The sequence below is a fragment of the Perca fluviatilis genome, chromosome 22 (genome assembly GCF_010015445.1).
Source record: "Perca fluviatilis chromosome 22, GENO_Pfluv_1.0, whole genome shotgun sequence".
NCBI lineage: Eukaryota > Metazoa > Chordata > Actinopteri > Perciformes > Percidae > Perca > Perca fluviatilis.
In genome coordinates, this window is record NC_053133.1 from 19,181,369 (window position 1) to 19,196,582 (window position 15,214).

Sequence of the window (15,214 nt, forward strand, 5' to 3'; positions counted from 1 at the left end):
TTTGCGCTGAGTTTTTTACAGACAAAATCCAGTTAAATCAATGGATTCTGGACTGGATTAAACATAATGTTCATTCAATCTCACAGGGAAAAATCAGATGATCGAGATGACCCTAGTGTCAGTGAAAGTCAACAGGCCGAGGTGACCGTTGTGTTAAAGATACCTTAGGAAGCTCCTGCTCGGTTGTTTTCTCCTGCTGATTAGTATCAGATCTCTGAGGAGGAGCTGTTTTCTCACTCTCTGCCTGAGGAAGTATCCATGTTGTTCTTAGGCTGTTTTGTTTCTCAGAAGCTGCCATCGAGCTGGTCCGTGTTGTGACAGGAGTGTCGAGGAATGCACTAAGAGGGGAGTGTTTACATCTGCAACTACAAAAAAAAAAAAAACATGACAAGTCCCACATTTGAAACTTATGTCAAACGCGTGTGTGTGTGTGTGCGCAAAGTAACATGCAAAGTAAAATCTTTTAAATGTCACTTAACACACAAATGTTTAAAAACAACAACAGCCACTAGATGGCATTAGTGACCAATAATACAAGATCTAGAGGGTCAGTAGCACGTTTACCTTTTGTAGAAAGGTAAAAGCTCAGAGAGCAAATAATCACACACACTCACCTGTTGTGTCTCCAAGAAGAAAAGCCAGCAAAAAAAAACGAAAAAGGAAAGAAAACTGAGCCAGCGAAACGGTTTTAAATCGTTTATTATTTAAATAAATATTTACATAACAGCCTCGTATAAATCAAATTTCTTTTTCTTACACGACACATCTTTCTAAAAGCAACTGCTTGAACAAGAAAATAAGGGATGGAGTACAAGGATACTGTAAATCTGTGTTGAGAGAGGCGGAGGTTCATCTCAACCCCTCGTGTTGATCGCTGAGCAAACGTTCCTGTTGGCGATCATAAAGGCTGAACCTGGATGCCATTTACCATCACTCTCTAATACCATTTAACATCTGAGCCAAAAGACCTTGCTCATCCATTATAAATGTTGTTATAGTATGCATAACTCTACATGATAATTTGATATACATTTTAATTTGTTGTTACTAAAGAATAGGAGGATGATACTCTACACTAACTCAATTAAAAGCCATAAAGTATGGCTAAGAAAACAAAAAGAAATCGAAATATTTAGTCCCACATTATTCATTCAGGCACAAACAAAGCAATAGACAGCCTCTGTGAAATTAAAATACGTCACCCATACAGTATAGGCTACAATGCCCTGCTAAATTGTGTACAGTGTATGGCTCAGCTTGGAAAACTAAACGTTTTCAGGCAAGGTGATCTAAGAAACGTAGAGCACACAATGAATGCCCAAGCTACAGTTCTCTAAGCCACATCTCCTTAACCAGGTTGTTGAAATGAGTCCGTCTGATTAAATCACCGGGGACTGATGTGGAAAAACGACAACTGTAACCGCCCAACAGAAATCATGCAGTCGTGACCTTTAAGCTTAAAACAAAACTTGAAGACGATGGTGGAATCGCTTTTACCTGTTAAAAGATTGACATGAGAAAACCCTCAATGTACACATACTGTAGTTTACTACATAATGTAAGTAAAAAAACATTCAAACTGAATGAGAACAAAACTCCAAAATAACCATTTTATTTAATGCAGCCGGTCAACCTTATGCTTCTCCAATGAAATGCTCCTTGTTTTCTATTGCTCTCAGGTCATCCATGTAAACTCTATACTTCTAATAAAACCAATTGTTTACTTAAAAAAAATGTATAAAGAAAATACTCTTCCTTTTTTTTCCAAAATACTATTCGGGGAGGAATTAAGGGGGTGAATTAATAAAAAAAAATGTCAACAACACCTCGTTGTTTTCATCCTGAGATTTAAACCAATGTGTGTCCTCTCCAAGGAGTAATTTACAGTTTTAGGTTTTTTTTTTGTTTTTTTAAATGGTTATGCAAATACAGATTCTGCATCAGACACTGTTTAGTGGTTAGTGACGGTGCGTCCCGTTGGTCAGTGGGCGTCTCCGTTAAATCCATGGTTACCTTTCCCGAAGACTGTCATACTGCATCGGCGTTGGGCTGAGACGAGCTTGTTCCACTCACAAAGTTATAAACCAAAAACTGAGAAGTGCTAAAATAGTGTGTGGCAAAGAGTTTTCCATCGGGTGTGGGGTCGGAGAAAGCGATCTCATCTTTGCTCAGGTACGAACCGTATATGAAGTTGTTCCTGTGCAAGAAAAACAAAAACATCATCAACACGTTTCAATGATGTCCATTTATTTTGAGGTGATAGAACATCAGATCTGGACGGCTTTCTAAAACACACTGACCGGAGGCACTCGAGCATGCGTGAGGCGATGCCGCGGCGTCTCATCATGTTGACCACCCAGATGCGGCTGATGCCGCAGATGGCCGGCTCCGGTGTGGTGGAGCAGCACCAAGCTCTCTGACGTTCAAACATCACCTTTTCTCCCTCTGAACCCTCCGGTACTGGCTCCTCAATCACCCTGTATCCCTGTAAGCATTCACAAGGCTCAGTATATTTCAAACTAATGCAGTCGGTTGTTAAGATTTGCTTTTACATAGTAAACGTGCATCAAACAAGTGCCATAGGGCTGCAGCTATCGATTCTTTTTGTAATCGATTAATCTAGCACTTTATTGATCGATTAATCGGATAATTTGTTTTTTGTTTTTAAACAACCAAAACTAGGGAAAAAAAGCAACATTTTTGGGAAAAAAGCTACATTTGTATTGCCTACATTGCTTACAATATCTCTCAAAAAACTAAACATATTAAGTGCATTTAAGTGCCATATTACATTGTTTTTAAATAAAAAAAATTTCAGATGATATCAACCTCAAACTAAGGCATACATTAAACATACACAAACATTACATTAAGTTGTGCAACTTAACTTTCAGAACTACAAGTTTCAACCTGAGACTGATCTGTATAACAGTAGGCCTATATGTAAATATTAGTTATACTCCTAACCTATTTTCATTTATATATTTGATTATAATGTCACACAGCTCTGTTACACTTATGCTATTATATCGATCAGCTGTTTCTCCGTGGAGAGAGAGAGAGAGAGAGAGAGAGAAGAGAGAGAGAGAGAGAGAGATGCGCAATCAGCTGTTTTTCAGAAGGGATAGTCAAGCGTCAGCTCTTCAGACCAGATCGTGGTCACCACTACGTATTTTCTTGTCTTGTAGTTTCATCGTCCATACGACTGTTATTTACTTTTGTCGGGTCCGCTTCGTGGAATGGATGATTAAGTTAGACTCCATGTTTTCTGTTGAGATGCTAAAGCACTGACGTCGTGCTATTATCGTGGTAAGCTGGTTTGATTTTGCAGTAGACATACTGTACAGAGTTTTAGTTTTAATTACGTTTGAACTGATTCCAAACTTTGGACACTTTCTGTCGTTTTCTCCAGCCTGTCTCTAGCCCCTCGCTATTTACGTTCTGGCATGTGTCGCCAGCAGCAGACTGAGCCGCGTCTGGTATGCAACAGTAATAATGCTCCGTGCGGAAACACCGTCCGTCAGCGATACAACTTTGATAACATTGATTTAACGAAGCTTCGAGGCAGTCATTTTGCATCGAGGATTTTTTGTAATCGAATTATTGGAGTTATTCGAGGAATCGTTTCAGCCCTAATGTGCCGACACATTTCCTGTCACATACAAGATTGCGTTCTCTTACCTCTTGTATGTGCTCTGCTATAAGGCATCCGCCCACTTTCTTGTCATTGGAGATGAAGAGGAAAGTCTTGGTCTGAGAGGGACACTTGGTCTCCACCTGCTGGAAGCCGAGGTCGTTGTCCACCATCTCCCTGATCTCCTCGACCTGAGAAACAAACGGTTGACAGAAATCATATGCTGGTGTTGGTGCTGAAAAAGGCTTCTAAGCATACAGCAAATAAGGAACAAAAAACAAGAACCTTGCGTTCTAATTTACATTTCCACTTCCAAAACAATGCTTTTGCGGGGCTGTCCTCATCAGTGATACCCACTAGTGTTACATAATCCTTTGATGGCAAAGGTTAGTTCCTCTAAACATACTGTACCTTCTTCAGAGCATATTTGGGATCATCTGGCAGGACAAGAATGATCTTGCCGTCAGGATACTCTCCCAGTATCCTCTCTTTTTTCCATCCCTGAATAAATGAGAAAAAAAAAAAAAAAAAAAAAAAAAAAGAGGGAATTTATGTAAAAGAAACCCTAAAGCAATGTTTTCATTGTCCTAATGAGGCATTCATTTCCCAACAAAAAGCATCCTCTTATTATTATTATTATTATTATTATTATAGTACTCCTGGTTTACAGTAGTACTCATACTCCAGTTACCGTTTTCATAATTTATTATATTTTTTGCACTCTTTTGTATGGTATCTACATTTTTTTTGTCTTATTTTATTTTATTTACCTCGTATAATCTTTTATTATCTATTTTAGTCGGTGTGCTTTTCTTTGTCCTTAACTCTTTTTACTTGACTCAAAGAGCCTGCACAGAATTCCTATGTGCCTGGACTGTTTGTTAGTGGTTGTTCATGTGTTCACTGTTCTTCATTTGCTATATAAAGTAATATCCTATGTGCTACAAATATTGCAAATATGCATACTGTTCTTCATTAACTTTACTTCATATTGTTCTACTTTTGTTTCATTAATTTGGTCATATCATCTATTTGAGTGTTATTATTATCAGATATATTTGACACTTGCTCCATCATTTCATAGCTACATCCTCTTGCATGCTGCTGCAACGACACTTTCTAACGGCATAATTTAATGTTATTTAAAGAAAATGACAAAAAAGTGACTAATTGTATTAAACATGAAGAATATCAGCTATTAGAATACTGAGTGGCCCTTTTTGAAATCACAAAAGTCAGCGTGAGTAATGTTTTATACACTCAAGATGTGATCACACTTAATTTTTATTACACAACGCTCTGTTGTTAATGGTGTTGAGAGTCAGAACAAATGTGCGCTCCATAGCCAATATTGAGGAGGCATCTCACACACACTAATAGCTGCATTATATGCCACATACTTACAGTTGCTTCCTGTAATGATTTATTTGGTAAATTCAAATAAACTACTCAACACATGCTCGGTGTGATGCTCCCTCAGTGTATTTGTTTTTTAGAATAATGCCCTGAGGAGTCAATATTTTTGAGACAGTAGGTAAGACAAATAAGACAAGCAATTTACGGAAACTTCTTCTCACCACATATTTGACAGCGCTGATGAACTGGTTGTGGAAGAGTAAATGTTGAGATTCATCTTCAGGGTTGGCAGCAGAGTAGAGCATCCCACACACGCTGCAGGCCACTGCTCCAAAATGCTTCTGTCCTGCATCCTACGAGACAAAGAAAACAACAGATCACTCCTCACATCTAAATACGTCTTGCAAACATATACAAGAATTTCTGTTCAAAGGCCTTAACCTGTAATTCCTGACCTCTAGATTAAAGTCTACTTGCTAAACAATGTATAATAATGACAGACAGATGCTCACAATAATGGTTTGGGTGCAATCTTTGTCAGCCTCCTTTAGTTTCTTCACTTCTTTTTGCAGACAAGCATCAGAGAGAGGAGTCCTGTCATCCTGTGGCTCCGCTGCTCCGCTGTGACACATACACACATCACATTACTTCAGATTCCTGTACCTACGAGGAAAAACATGTCAAATTATTTGAGAGAAACGTCTTACTCTTGAGGTTTTTCCGTTGCCTTCTCGGCTGTCTCAATCTTATTCTCCGGAGTAGGATCAACACCAGTGACTGTAAGAAAAGGTAAGATCATTATACACCAGTACAATTTTGGAAATCAAAAACATGAACTCAATTCTTTCAGCTTTACGTGACAACAAGATGACAGACGTTTAAATAAATCATGCCAACTGTGAAATAAATGCATACCTGCAGGCTTTACTTCACTCTTCTGTGTGTCATCAGACACTTCCAAGTCTTCAGAGGGCAGGGAAGAGGTGGGATCAGCTGTATCCTACGTAGGAAAGAGACAGGGGATGAGTACCATCTTTATTCAAAAATGCTGTTTGTGATGCAGATTTTGGCAGAATTTAGTTTTGAGTTACCTTGCATTTGCCATCTTCTGACGACGGTGGATTTGGGGTTTTCTGAGGCACTGAACCAACGTCGGCCTTTGGAGCAGCAGGCTTAGTCTCAGACGTGGTTGAACCTGCAGACTGAGATGCTGTTGACTGCTGGAGCTGAGCTGTAGCTCCACTACCAGCAGGCTTTAACGGAGGAGAAACAGAAGCAGCCGGCTTGGACTGACCTGGAGCTGAAACAGCTTTTGACTGAGGGGTCGTCAAAACAGGAGACTTTAATTGAGCTTGAACTGGCGGAACACGTTTCGAAGAAGCCGCGGCACTAGCCGTGGCCCTTGACTGGGCTGTTGTCGCGACGGCAGGATTTAACTGTGGAGTGGTGGAACCGGCAGGCTTTGCCTGAGCTGTAGCAGTCGGCTTTGACTGACCTGAGATCTGTCCAGCAGGTGTAGTCTGAGCTTTGACCTTTGCCTGGTTGGCAAGATGTGAGGAAACTGTGGATTTTGACTGAACTGTGGGTTTAGATTGAGCTGTGGGGTTTGACTGAACGTTGGGTCGTGTCGGCTGTGTGGGCCTTGACTGAGGACTGGGCTTTGTTGGAGCTACTGGTAACGGGTCATCATCTAGTTCAAAGTCATCAAAGGAATACTTGGGCCTGGGTCTGTATGGCTTGTACTCAACAGGCTTCGGTTTTTGACCATTAAGTCCGTTGGGCATGGGAGGGGGTACCGCTGGGAGGGTCCTCTTGGCTGCTGATCTGGTCACCTTTGGGACGGGCCCCAGAGCAGGGGTTTCTTTAAGATTTTGAGCTTTACTTTGCCTTGTAGATTTACGGGTTCCAGCATTAGGAGTCTCAGTTTTGGAGGCTTCAGCTTTGGCAGGTTCAGGTTTTGTGGGTTCACTTTTGGGGATTTCCGTTTCAGTGGGTTCAGTCTTACTGGGTTCAGCCTCAGGAGCGTCAACCTTAGGGACTTCTGCCTTGGGTGTTGCAAGCTTGCTAGTTGAGGCAGGACATGGGAGAGGTGTTTTCGGTGGACTGGCTGCAGGTGGAGGGGCAGTGGTCACAGGACTCACTGAAAATGGAGAGGATGCAGACAGGGGAACTTGCCAATCTATGTCTGAGAACATCTGATTTGCTTGGTCAGATTTAAGTTTCTTCACACGTGCCCAAGACATTTTCTCTCTCTGCAGTTCAACCTGTCTCAGTCTTTGATACCTAGTTAGCTTCTTTTTCTCATGGACTTTCAGTGGCACTGAAATCTGTGTGACGAAGAAACGCCTCTTTGGAGGCTCTGCGGCAGGCTCTGCAGCAGGCTTAGCCTCAGCTGAATCATCCGCCGAGGGCTGGGCTGTAGGTGCCTCCTCAGCAGGGGTCCCTGGAGCACAGCTCCCTTCTGGTCCAGCAGGAATCAGAACATTAACAGTGTCTGCCCCGTGCATGTTAACAGGTGGACTTTCCTTCTTGCTGGCTTCGCTATTGGTTGCCGTAGCTGCTGCTGCTGCTGCTGCTGCAGCCGCTGCTGCGGCCGCTGCTTGCTTTTCTTCTTCTATCCTCTTCAACAGCATGCTGTCTGTAGCTATGTCCTCTGCGATCTCCTGACACAAAGCTAAGAGGTTCAGCTGCTGTCTGTTTGCTGTTCTCTTAGATGCTGCAGCCTTTTGCTCAGCCAGAGCTGCCAGACGGGCTTTGGTTCTGGCCTGTGTGTTCATTTGTTGTTTCTTGGGTTTTTCGGCCTTTTTATCATCTTCAGTCTTTTCAGCTGTGCTGTTTTGCTTCAAGCTGCTCCCACAGGTGTCATCTCCTGTTTTCTCATTAACCTTTTTCTCAGACTCTTTAGGAGGGACTGCCTCAGCGGTTTCCTGGGGTTTTTCTATTATTGTAATGTCACTATCTTCATCGTTCTCTTCCTCGGCTACTACGATCTCACGACCGATCTCTATATCCTCCAGAAGCTGCACTTCTTGTAGGTACAAATCAGCCTCAGCATTCTCTATCACCAGTGCATTGCAGTCTTCATTTGTGACTTGAGCATGAGAGTTTGCCATCTCAATCTCTGAGGTATTAACATCCATCATGTCAGATGATGGCTGCTGGCTGTGGTCAGCATTTTGAATAACTTCAACACTTTCCTCATTTGAGATTTCTCTCCCCAGCCTGGTCTCCTGATCTAAAACCTCACTTGAATTTGTCACTTTGAGCTCATCAGTTGTCTGACATTGTGGCACTTCTGCCTCGGGGAAGAAGGTTTGTTGAGAACCATTTAAAATCCTTTCATTTTCCACGTCACCTTCTAAAGCACTGTCTGGATTCACCTGCTCTGAAGGTGAGCCTGACAAACCCGATTCAGCCGCTGCTCGAGTGACAATATCAAAGTGAATTTCATCTGCTGGGATTGGTTCTAAGATCACAAACTCCTCAGATGTACTATCTGGTACGTCAACTTCCGTGGTGGCCGTAGTTGTTGTCACCGTGACGTCTGAAACCTCCTGAAGTCCAGTGGCCTCCTGCACCTGTTCAGGAGACTCTGTGGCACTGACGCAGTCTGGATACCCATTCCTTTCACTACTTTCTGGTGCATCTTCTGACAGGCCATCTGGCATGCTGATGTCATCGCTAGAGCTGATCACTGCAACTTGTTTCCCATCAACATTCATGTTACTCTGCTCCAACTGGGCAGGGACACAACTCTCTGGCACTCTGACAGTTTGTGCTTCCATTTCAACTTCTTGGCTGTCTGAGACACACATTTGTTGCTCAACGTTTCCCTCTTTGTCCAGGTTACAGCTGTTTCCTTCATTAGTAGATGAATCTCCTTCCATCTGCTGGGTGTTCTGCATGTCCAGTAAAGACACACCAGTGTGGTTGTCTGATGCTGTAGACATCTCTCTACCATCATTACTCTCCGGACTACTAATGGGTTCATACACTATCTGGTTTTCATGAATCTCAACCTCTGACTGATTAACCGTCTTAATCTGCTCTTGTGATGCCTGAATTACAATATCAACATCATCCGGTTGGCCACAAACAAAAACGATTTCTTCATTGCTTTCAGTTCCTCCTCCTTGTCGTTCAATATCACTGACTGTTTGGTCAGCCTTATCAGAGGAAATGATTGCAGCCTCGTCTTTGACTTCATTAATCACTTGTCTCCCCATTTCCTCTTCTAAAGCAGAATCTACCCTCCCTACCGATCCATTTATTACATCCATATCCCCTTGGATAACCGCAGCACTAGGGTCTGTCTGCATGTTTGTATTATCCTTACTTTCAGCCATAGGAAGAGGGTTGTGAGCTTCATTTGATAAGACCATGGCGGGTTCATCGACTTCCTCCATCGCCTGGTTTTGCAGTTCTGCTGTAGGTGCTGCATTAGAAATCTCCTCTGGCGTTGTAGTAGTTTCCATATTTATTTGAACCTCTGGAGCATCATCACATTCAGCAGTGCCCCTATCTTCATTTTCCATACACTTACAACTTGCAGTCACTAGATCTTTTTGAACTTCTGTGTTGAGTTCACTGATCTCCTGACTTTGTATTTCCACTGTAGGTGGTGGGTTAGAAATCTCCTCTAGCATTGGTGTTGTTTGCGCATCCATTTCTATTTGATTTGCAGTAACATCCACACATTCTGCGATAACCTTTTCCTTGTTTTCTTCACTCTCAGTATTGGCAACAACAAAAAAATGTAATAGTTGAGCATCTGTTGTGAGTTCACTGACCTCCTGACCTCTCTGAGTTTGCGTTTCTACTGTAGTTGTTGGATCAGAAGTCTCCTCTTGTGTTGCTGCTGTCTGCAAATCCATTTCTCTTTGACTCTCAGTTGCACTGAGACATTCTGTTATAACTTTGTTTTCATTTCCATTACTGTTAAGAGTCTGAATCATTAGACATTCTTGAACTTTCTCAGATATGTAGGTTGCAGGTTCAATGATTTCTTGGCTCTTCTGGACCGGAGTGTCTACTGTAGGTGCCATGTTAGAAATGTCCTCCGATGTCACTGCAGTCTCCAATTTCACTTCATTTAAAATTTTCTGGCTTTGTATTTCCACTGTAGATGCCATGTTGGAAATGTCCTCTGATAGTGACATCTCCTGACCGGTCTGAATCATTAGACATTCTTGAATGTTCTCGGATAGGTCTGTTGCAGGTTTAATGATTTCTTGGCTCTTCTGGACCTGAGTGTCTACTGTAGGTGCCATGTTAGAAATTTCCTCTGATGTCACTGCAGTCTCCACTTTCACTTCATTTAGAATTTTCTGGCTTTGTATTTCCACTGTAGGTGCCATGTACGAAATTTCCTCTGATGTCGCTGCGAGGTCCACATTCATTTCATTTAGACTTTTCTGACTTTGTATTTCCATCGTAGGTGCTGTGTTAGATATTTCATCTGATGTTGCTGCAGTGTCCACATTCACTTCATTTAGACTTTTCTGACTTTGTATTTCCACCGTAGGTGCTGTGTTAGATATTTCCTCTGATGCTGTAGTCTGCATGTCCACTTCTATTTGGCTTTTCTGTATTTCGACCAAAGCAGCTGGATTTGAAACCTCGACTGTTGATTTAGCCTGAATTTCCATTTCTATTGGACTCTGTGGGACAGTAACCAATTTAAAATTCCCCTGGTTTTCCATATTTCCAACCTTATGATCATCATGAAGTTCAGCAGATATGTCTGTGGTAGGTTCACTGCCGTCCTGGCTTTGTATTGCCAAAATAGGTGCGATGTTAGATATCTCCTCTGATGTCACTGTCGTCTGCATGTCCACTTCTATTTGGCTTTTCTGTATTTCGACCAAAGCGGCTGGATTTGAAACCTCGGATGTTGATGTAGCCTGAATTTCCCTTTCTATTGGACTCTGTGGGACAGTAACCAATTTAAAGTTGACCTTGTTTTCAATATTTCCAACCTTATGATCCTCATGAAGTTCAGCAGATATGTCTGTGGTAGGTTCACTGCCATCCTGGCTTTGTATTTCCACAGCAGGTGCGATGTTAGATATCTCCTCTGATGTCGTTGTCTGCATGTCCACTTCTATTTGATTTTCAGCAGCAGTAACACATTCATCATCAACCCTGCTTTCATCTTTGGCGTTCTGACAATTTGCAACTGGACATTTCTGTGCTTTATCAAACATGTCTGTGGTGAGGTCACCGTCTATTGGCCTCTCCTGGCTTTGTACTTCCGCCGTAGATGCAGGATTAGACATTTCTGATGCCGTTGTAGTCTGTCTCTCAGGTCCATTAGTACGTTCAAAGTTCTTGTTTTCGTCATTTTCCATTATTTTAGAATGTAATGCATGATCCTCATTCAATTCTTTAGATATGTCTGTGGCACATTCACTGACTTCCTGGTTCTTTTGACTTTGTATTTCCAGTGAAGCGGCTTGATTAGAAATCTCAGTGTGTGCAGCGGCACATTCAAAGTTCGTCTCCTGTTCTTTTTCTTCACTTATCATCGCATCTTCTTTGACTTTAACAGGTATTTCTGTTGTGTGGTCTTTCATTTTGTGGTTTTGTTTATCCTCTTTAGGGGCTAAGTCAGAGCGCTCCTCTGATGTAATCTTAGTGTGCATGTCCACGTCTATCTGACCCTCTGAGACTGTGAAACAATCAGAGAGCACATCGCTTTGATTTTGCTCAGGAACAGACTCACAATCTGGTGTCAGTATTTCAGAACAGCTGTCAGTTGTCTTGTCCATCAACACTTGGCTCAGTTGTAGCTCAGCAAAAGACCCAGGACCAGCAACAGTCTGAGTCGACAGGAACTCGACTCCTTTCCTTTCACTTTCTTCAGACTTTCCGACTAGTTTGTTCACACCGTCACATGAGTTGGTAATGGCATCTGGCCCTTGATGACTCACGCGATCCTCAGATTTTGATTCCTCTTTGAAAGTAACTTGAATTTTGACACTGAGGTCTGTTTGAGTCCCTGGATTGCCAACAGACTCTGTTGTTGTTGTTAAATTTTCCTCAGTCTGACCCTCTGGATTACTACCTTCAACCAGGATCTTTTCGGGTGCAGAATTTGTTTCGTTTGACAATGCTTTATCTTCTACATCACTATAGCCTGCAGAGACACTGGCTGCTTCAATATCTCCTTTCATTTTAATCTCTTCTTCCTTACTTTTACATTTCATATCCAGCTTTATCTCATCAGAAACAGTCTCTGTGCTCTCATTTGTTTCAGTTTCACTGCTCACATCTGTCTGACTTTTACAAGATGTTCTTTCATCTACCTGTACTTCACCTTCACAGCCTGGATTTGCCTCTCCAGTGCAAAAATATTGTGTTTCCGATGATGTCGCAAGTCTTTCATTATCTACATCCTTTTGGCTTTTGATGGCAACGTCCTTCTTTTCCTTTTCCCTTGCCTCAGATGTGAGGCAAGGCGACCCTGCAGCTGTTGCCGTTGCAGAGTCTAATATTTCTCTACATGATACTAGTGCTTCATTATCTATGAGCTTTTGGCTTTCTAAAATTTTAAATTCCTCATGTTTACTTTCATCAGCTGCACACTCAAACTCAATGCTAGCTTTTGCACTCCCTCCTATAGAGACTACACTTTCCTTTGACTCTGCTTGTGGTGCATTAACTGACATTTCTTGTGTGTCTCCTTCAGTGACAGACTGTGCGGATTCTTTTTTATCATCCTGATTAGCCTCTCCCGGACTTGAATCTGAAAATCTACCATAATTGTGGTCCATCTGAACAGGGTCTCCCGGTGCAGATGGTGACCCTTGGCCTGTCTCCTGTGGGTCAGACGTTGACTCTTCAACCCTGCGCTTAGCCTTGACGCGATTAGAATATTTTCTGATGCAGCGGGCCTTGTCGCCATCATCCCTCTCTCTGAAGAGGTCAGTCTTACTACTATCACTACTCAACTCATCCTCAGACTCTGTCGAGGCTGTTCGCTTCAGGGAAGCTTTGGAGTAAACTTTCTGCGAGGGAGCTTCTCCGCAGGAGGCACTTGTGGCTTTTAGGAGCTTGGCTTTTTTGACAGGTGGGTCAGAAATAGTTTTGCTGGAATCCTTTGGAGGGGAACTCTGTTTGGATGACTTGGCTGGTTTATTTCCCCCATCTGCTGAAGCACAAAGTTTTTTCTTAGTCCGTGGGGCTGCTGTCTTTTCTGGTGTATTTCCTGTTTTAAGGGACCTATTATTGGTAGCTGGTGCAGTTTTGGATGGCAGAGCCTCTCCATCCTCATCCAACTTCCTCATCTTGGGCTGAGAATCATGAGAAGATGATCCTCTCTTTGGCGCTGGCATTCTGTCAAAATATGTGACAAAAATAGAATTTTTACAATTTGCACGATAAAGCCAAGCCAGGACAACAGAGGAGATCCAACTTAACCCTGAAGTTACTATTTAATAAAATATGCTAGGATTAACTATTTTTGTCTAGGCATCCTGCAGTTTTTCTTTTCCTTTTAGGTTAGGCTGAGAGAAATGTGATGAAGTGAACAGAGAATATATTTCCAAACGACATGACAAAAAAGATTTGTGTTCATATTCAATAAGTAAATTCAACACTAGTGTTATATAAGTATGACCTATGTTCCTTTTCAAAATGCATCAACTGTTACCTGGTTTTCCTAACAAACAACAAGGCTAGCGTCGAACATAAACAGTGATAAATCGTCAAACTAGGTGGCTAGCGAGTCACACAATGTACGATCTACATTTACTCACTCATTCCCCATCTACATACATAATCTTACTGATTGCCTAACAGTCGACAGAGATTGTTGTCACCAGGAGTTGTGCAGACAGTTAAAAATGGTCAGTTAGCTAGCTAGCAGTAGCTAGTGTTGCTAGCTGGAAGTCCACAGTGATGGGAGCTAAAAAGCTAGCAGCAGCCAACTCGCAACAAATGAGCGAAACGAGACTCGCTGAACAAGTCAGTAAAAACAGCAGGCAGACAGACAGAGCAGAGAGCGGAGAGAGTAGTCCTTACTGTACTAATGTCTGCGAAAAGACAAAGCCAAGACATCCGTCAATGAAACTCACTTTGATGTTTTCTTTTTCAACAACAGCTGTTTTTTTTCCTGTGAATAAAAATTAACTGTACTTCCGGAGGGAAACGGCGGATGTGACGTACCGGCCCTCCAGTGCTCGCTCAAGACAAGATTGAAGTTTTTGGGTTTACTTTATTTATTTATCAGAGACAAACAATGCACAATATTATATATAAAAAAAACTGGTTGGACTACATATATAACCAGCTTCCCCCCCCCCCCATTTCTAGCAAAAGAAATAATTACATAATTTGTATTAATTCCGCTACATTTATAACGTGAGCTACAAGTTCCTTTACCGATTTAGATTATTAATAATATAAGTTGCCCATATAAAATTTTTCTGCAATCACAACCCTTATATGTTTTCAGGAAATAGTTTTTGCAATGATAACAAACATATTTACAATTTAGTGTATCTTTGTTCGGGTCAATGGGACCCGTTTTCAATGTTTGCTAAAAGAAAAACTATGCTATTTATTATTTCTTCTAACTCAAACTCATTGGCCTTGGCTCATTTTCTGTCAAGAACATAAAAAATAACTTATTTTCAATGACTGCACAAAGTTACACAATTGTTACATTTCAAGCACTTTCACCTGTTCTGATTAAGTTCTAAGAAATAAGCACCAATAATGATCAAAAATCTCGTTTAGTTTTTTTTTTTTTTTTTTACCTTTTTTATAATTGAATTTCCTTATTTTCCTCACAAAAAAACCCAAAAATGATCATATGATCATAAATGTGATGTCACAGGGGTACATGGCAAATATGAACCATAAAGTATGTATATATCATTGGTAAAGTAAGTTAAGTATTTTTACATAAATTGATATGGCTGTATTGACTTAAAAGCCTAGTAATGTGCTGGGTCCACCAGACCCGGGAACATTGGCTGTGTAACATAAATATGAACACCACACAAGGGTTAATGTTGCAAATGTGTTTTCAACTAGACACCATAGCAAAAAGAATACAAAAGCTCAAACACTGAAGAGTAAATGAATTTTCTTTCTCCTCGGAATTACATTTTTACATGCGATTTTATTTTTTCAGACATTTCATCGCCAAATCACATTAGTGGCAAGCAGAACAAGTAAAGCACTTTATAGTTGTTAGATGTAAATATACAGAGACAA

At 41.4% G+C, this 15,214-nt stretch overlaps 1 protein-coding gene across 2 annotated transcripts; it reads right to left on the minus strand.

The window, feature by feature from the left end:
* Positions 1-681: 681 nt before the first annotated feature.
* Positions 682-14,155, minus strand: LOC120552661 (protein MLP1 homolog). Of its 2 annotated transcripts, none has more exons than XM_039790858.1 (10): positions 14,068-14,155; positions 6,082-13,327; positions 5,906-5,990; positions 5,698-5,767; positions 5,503-5,611; positions 5,212-5,343; positions 4,046-4,135; positions 3,682-3,825; positions 2,301-2,485; positions 682-2,197 (listed from the first exon to the last, which is right to left on the minus strand). In XM_039790858.1, exons 2-10 carry the CDS (start codon positions 13,324-13,326, stop codon positions 2,029-2,031), a joined length of 8,229 nt encoding a protein of 2,742 aa, XP_039646792.1. In that variant the 5' UTR covers position 13,327; positions 14,068-14,155; the 3' UTR covers positions 682-2,028. The 2 variants fall into 2 exon arrangements, with proteins under 2 accessions (XP_039646792.1, XP_039646791.1); XM_039790857.1 differs by having other exon boundaries at positions 14,015-14,123.
* Positions 14,156-15,214: the final 1,059 nt, after the last annotated feature.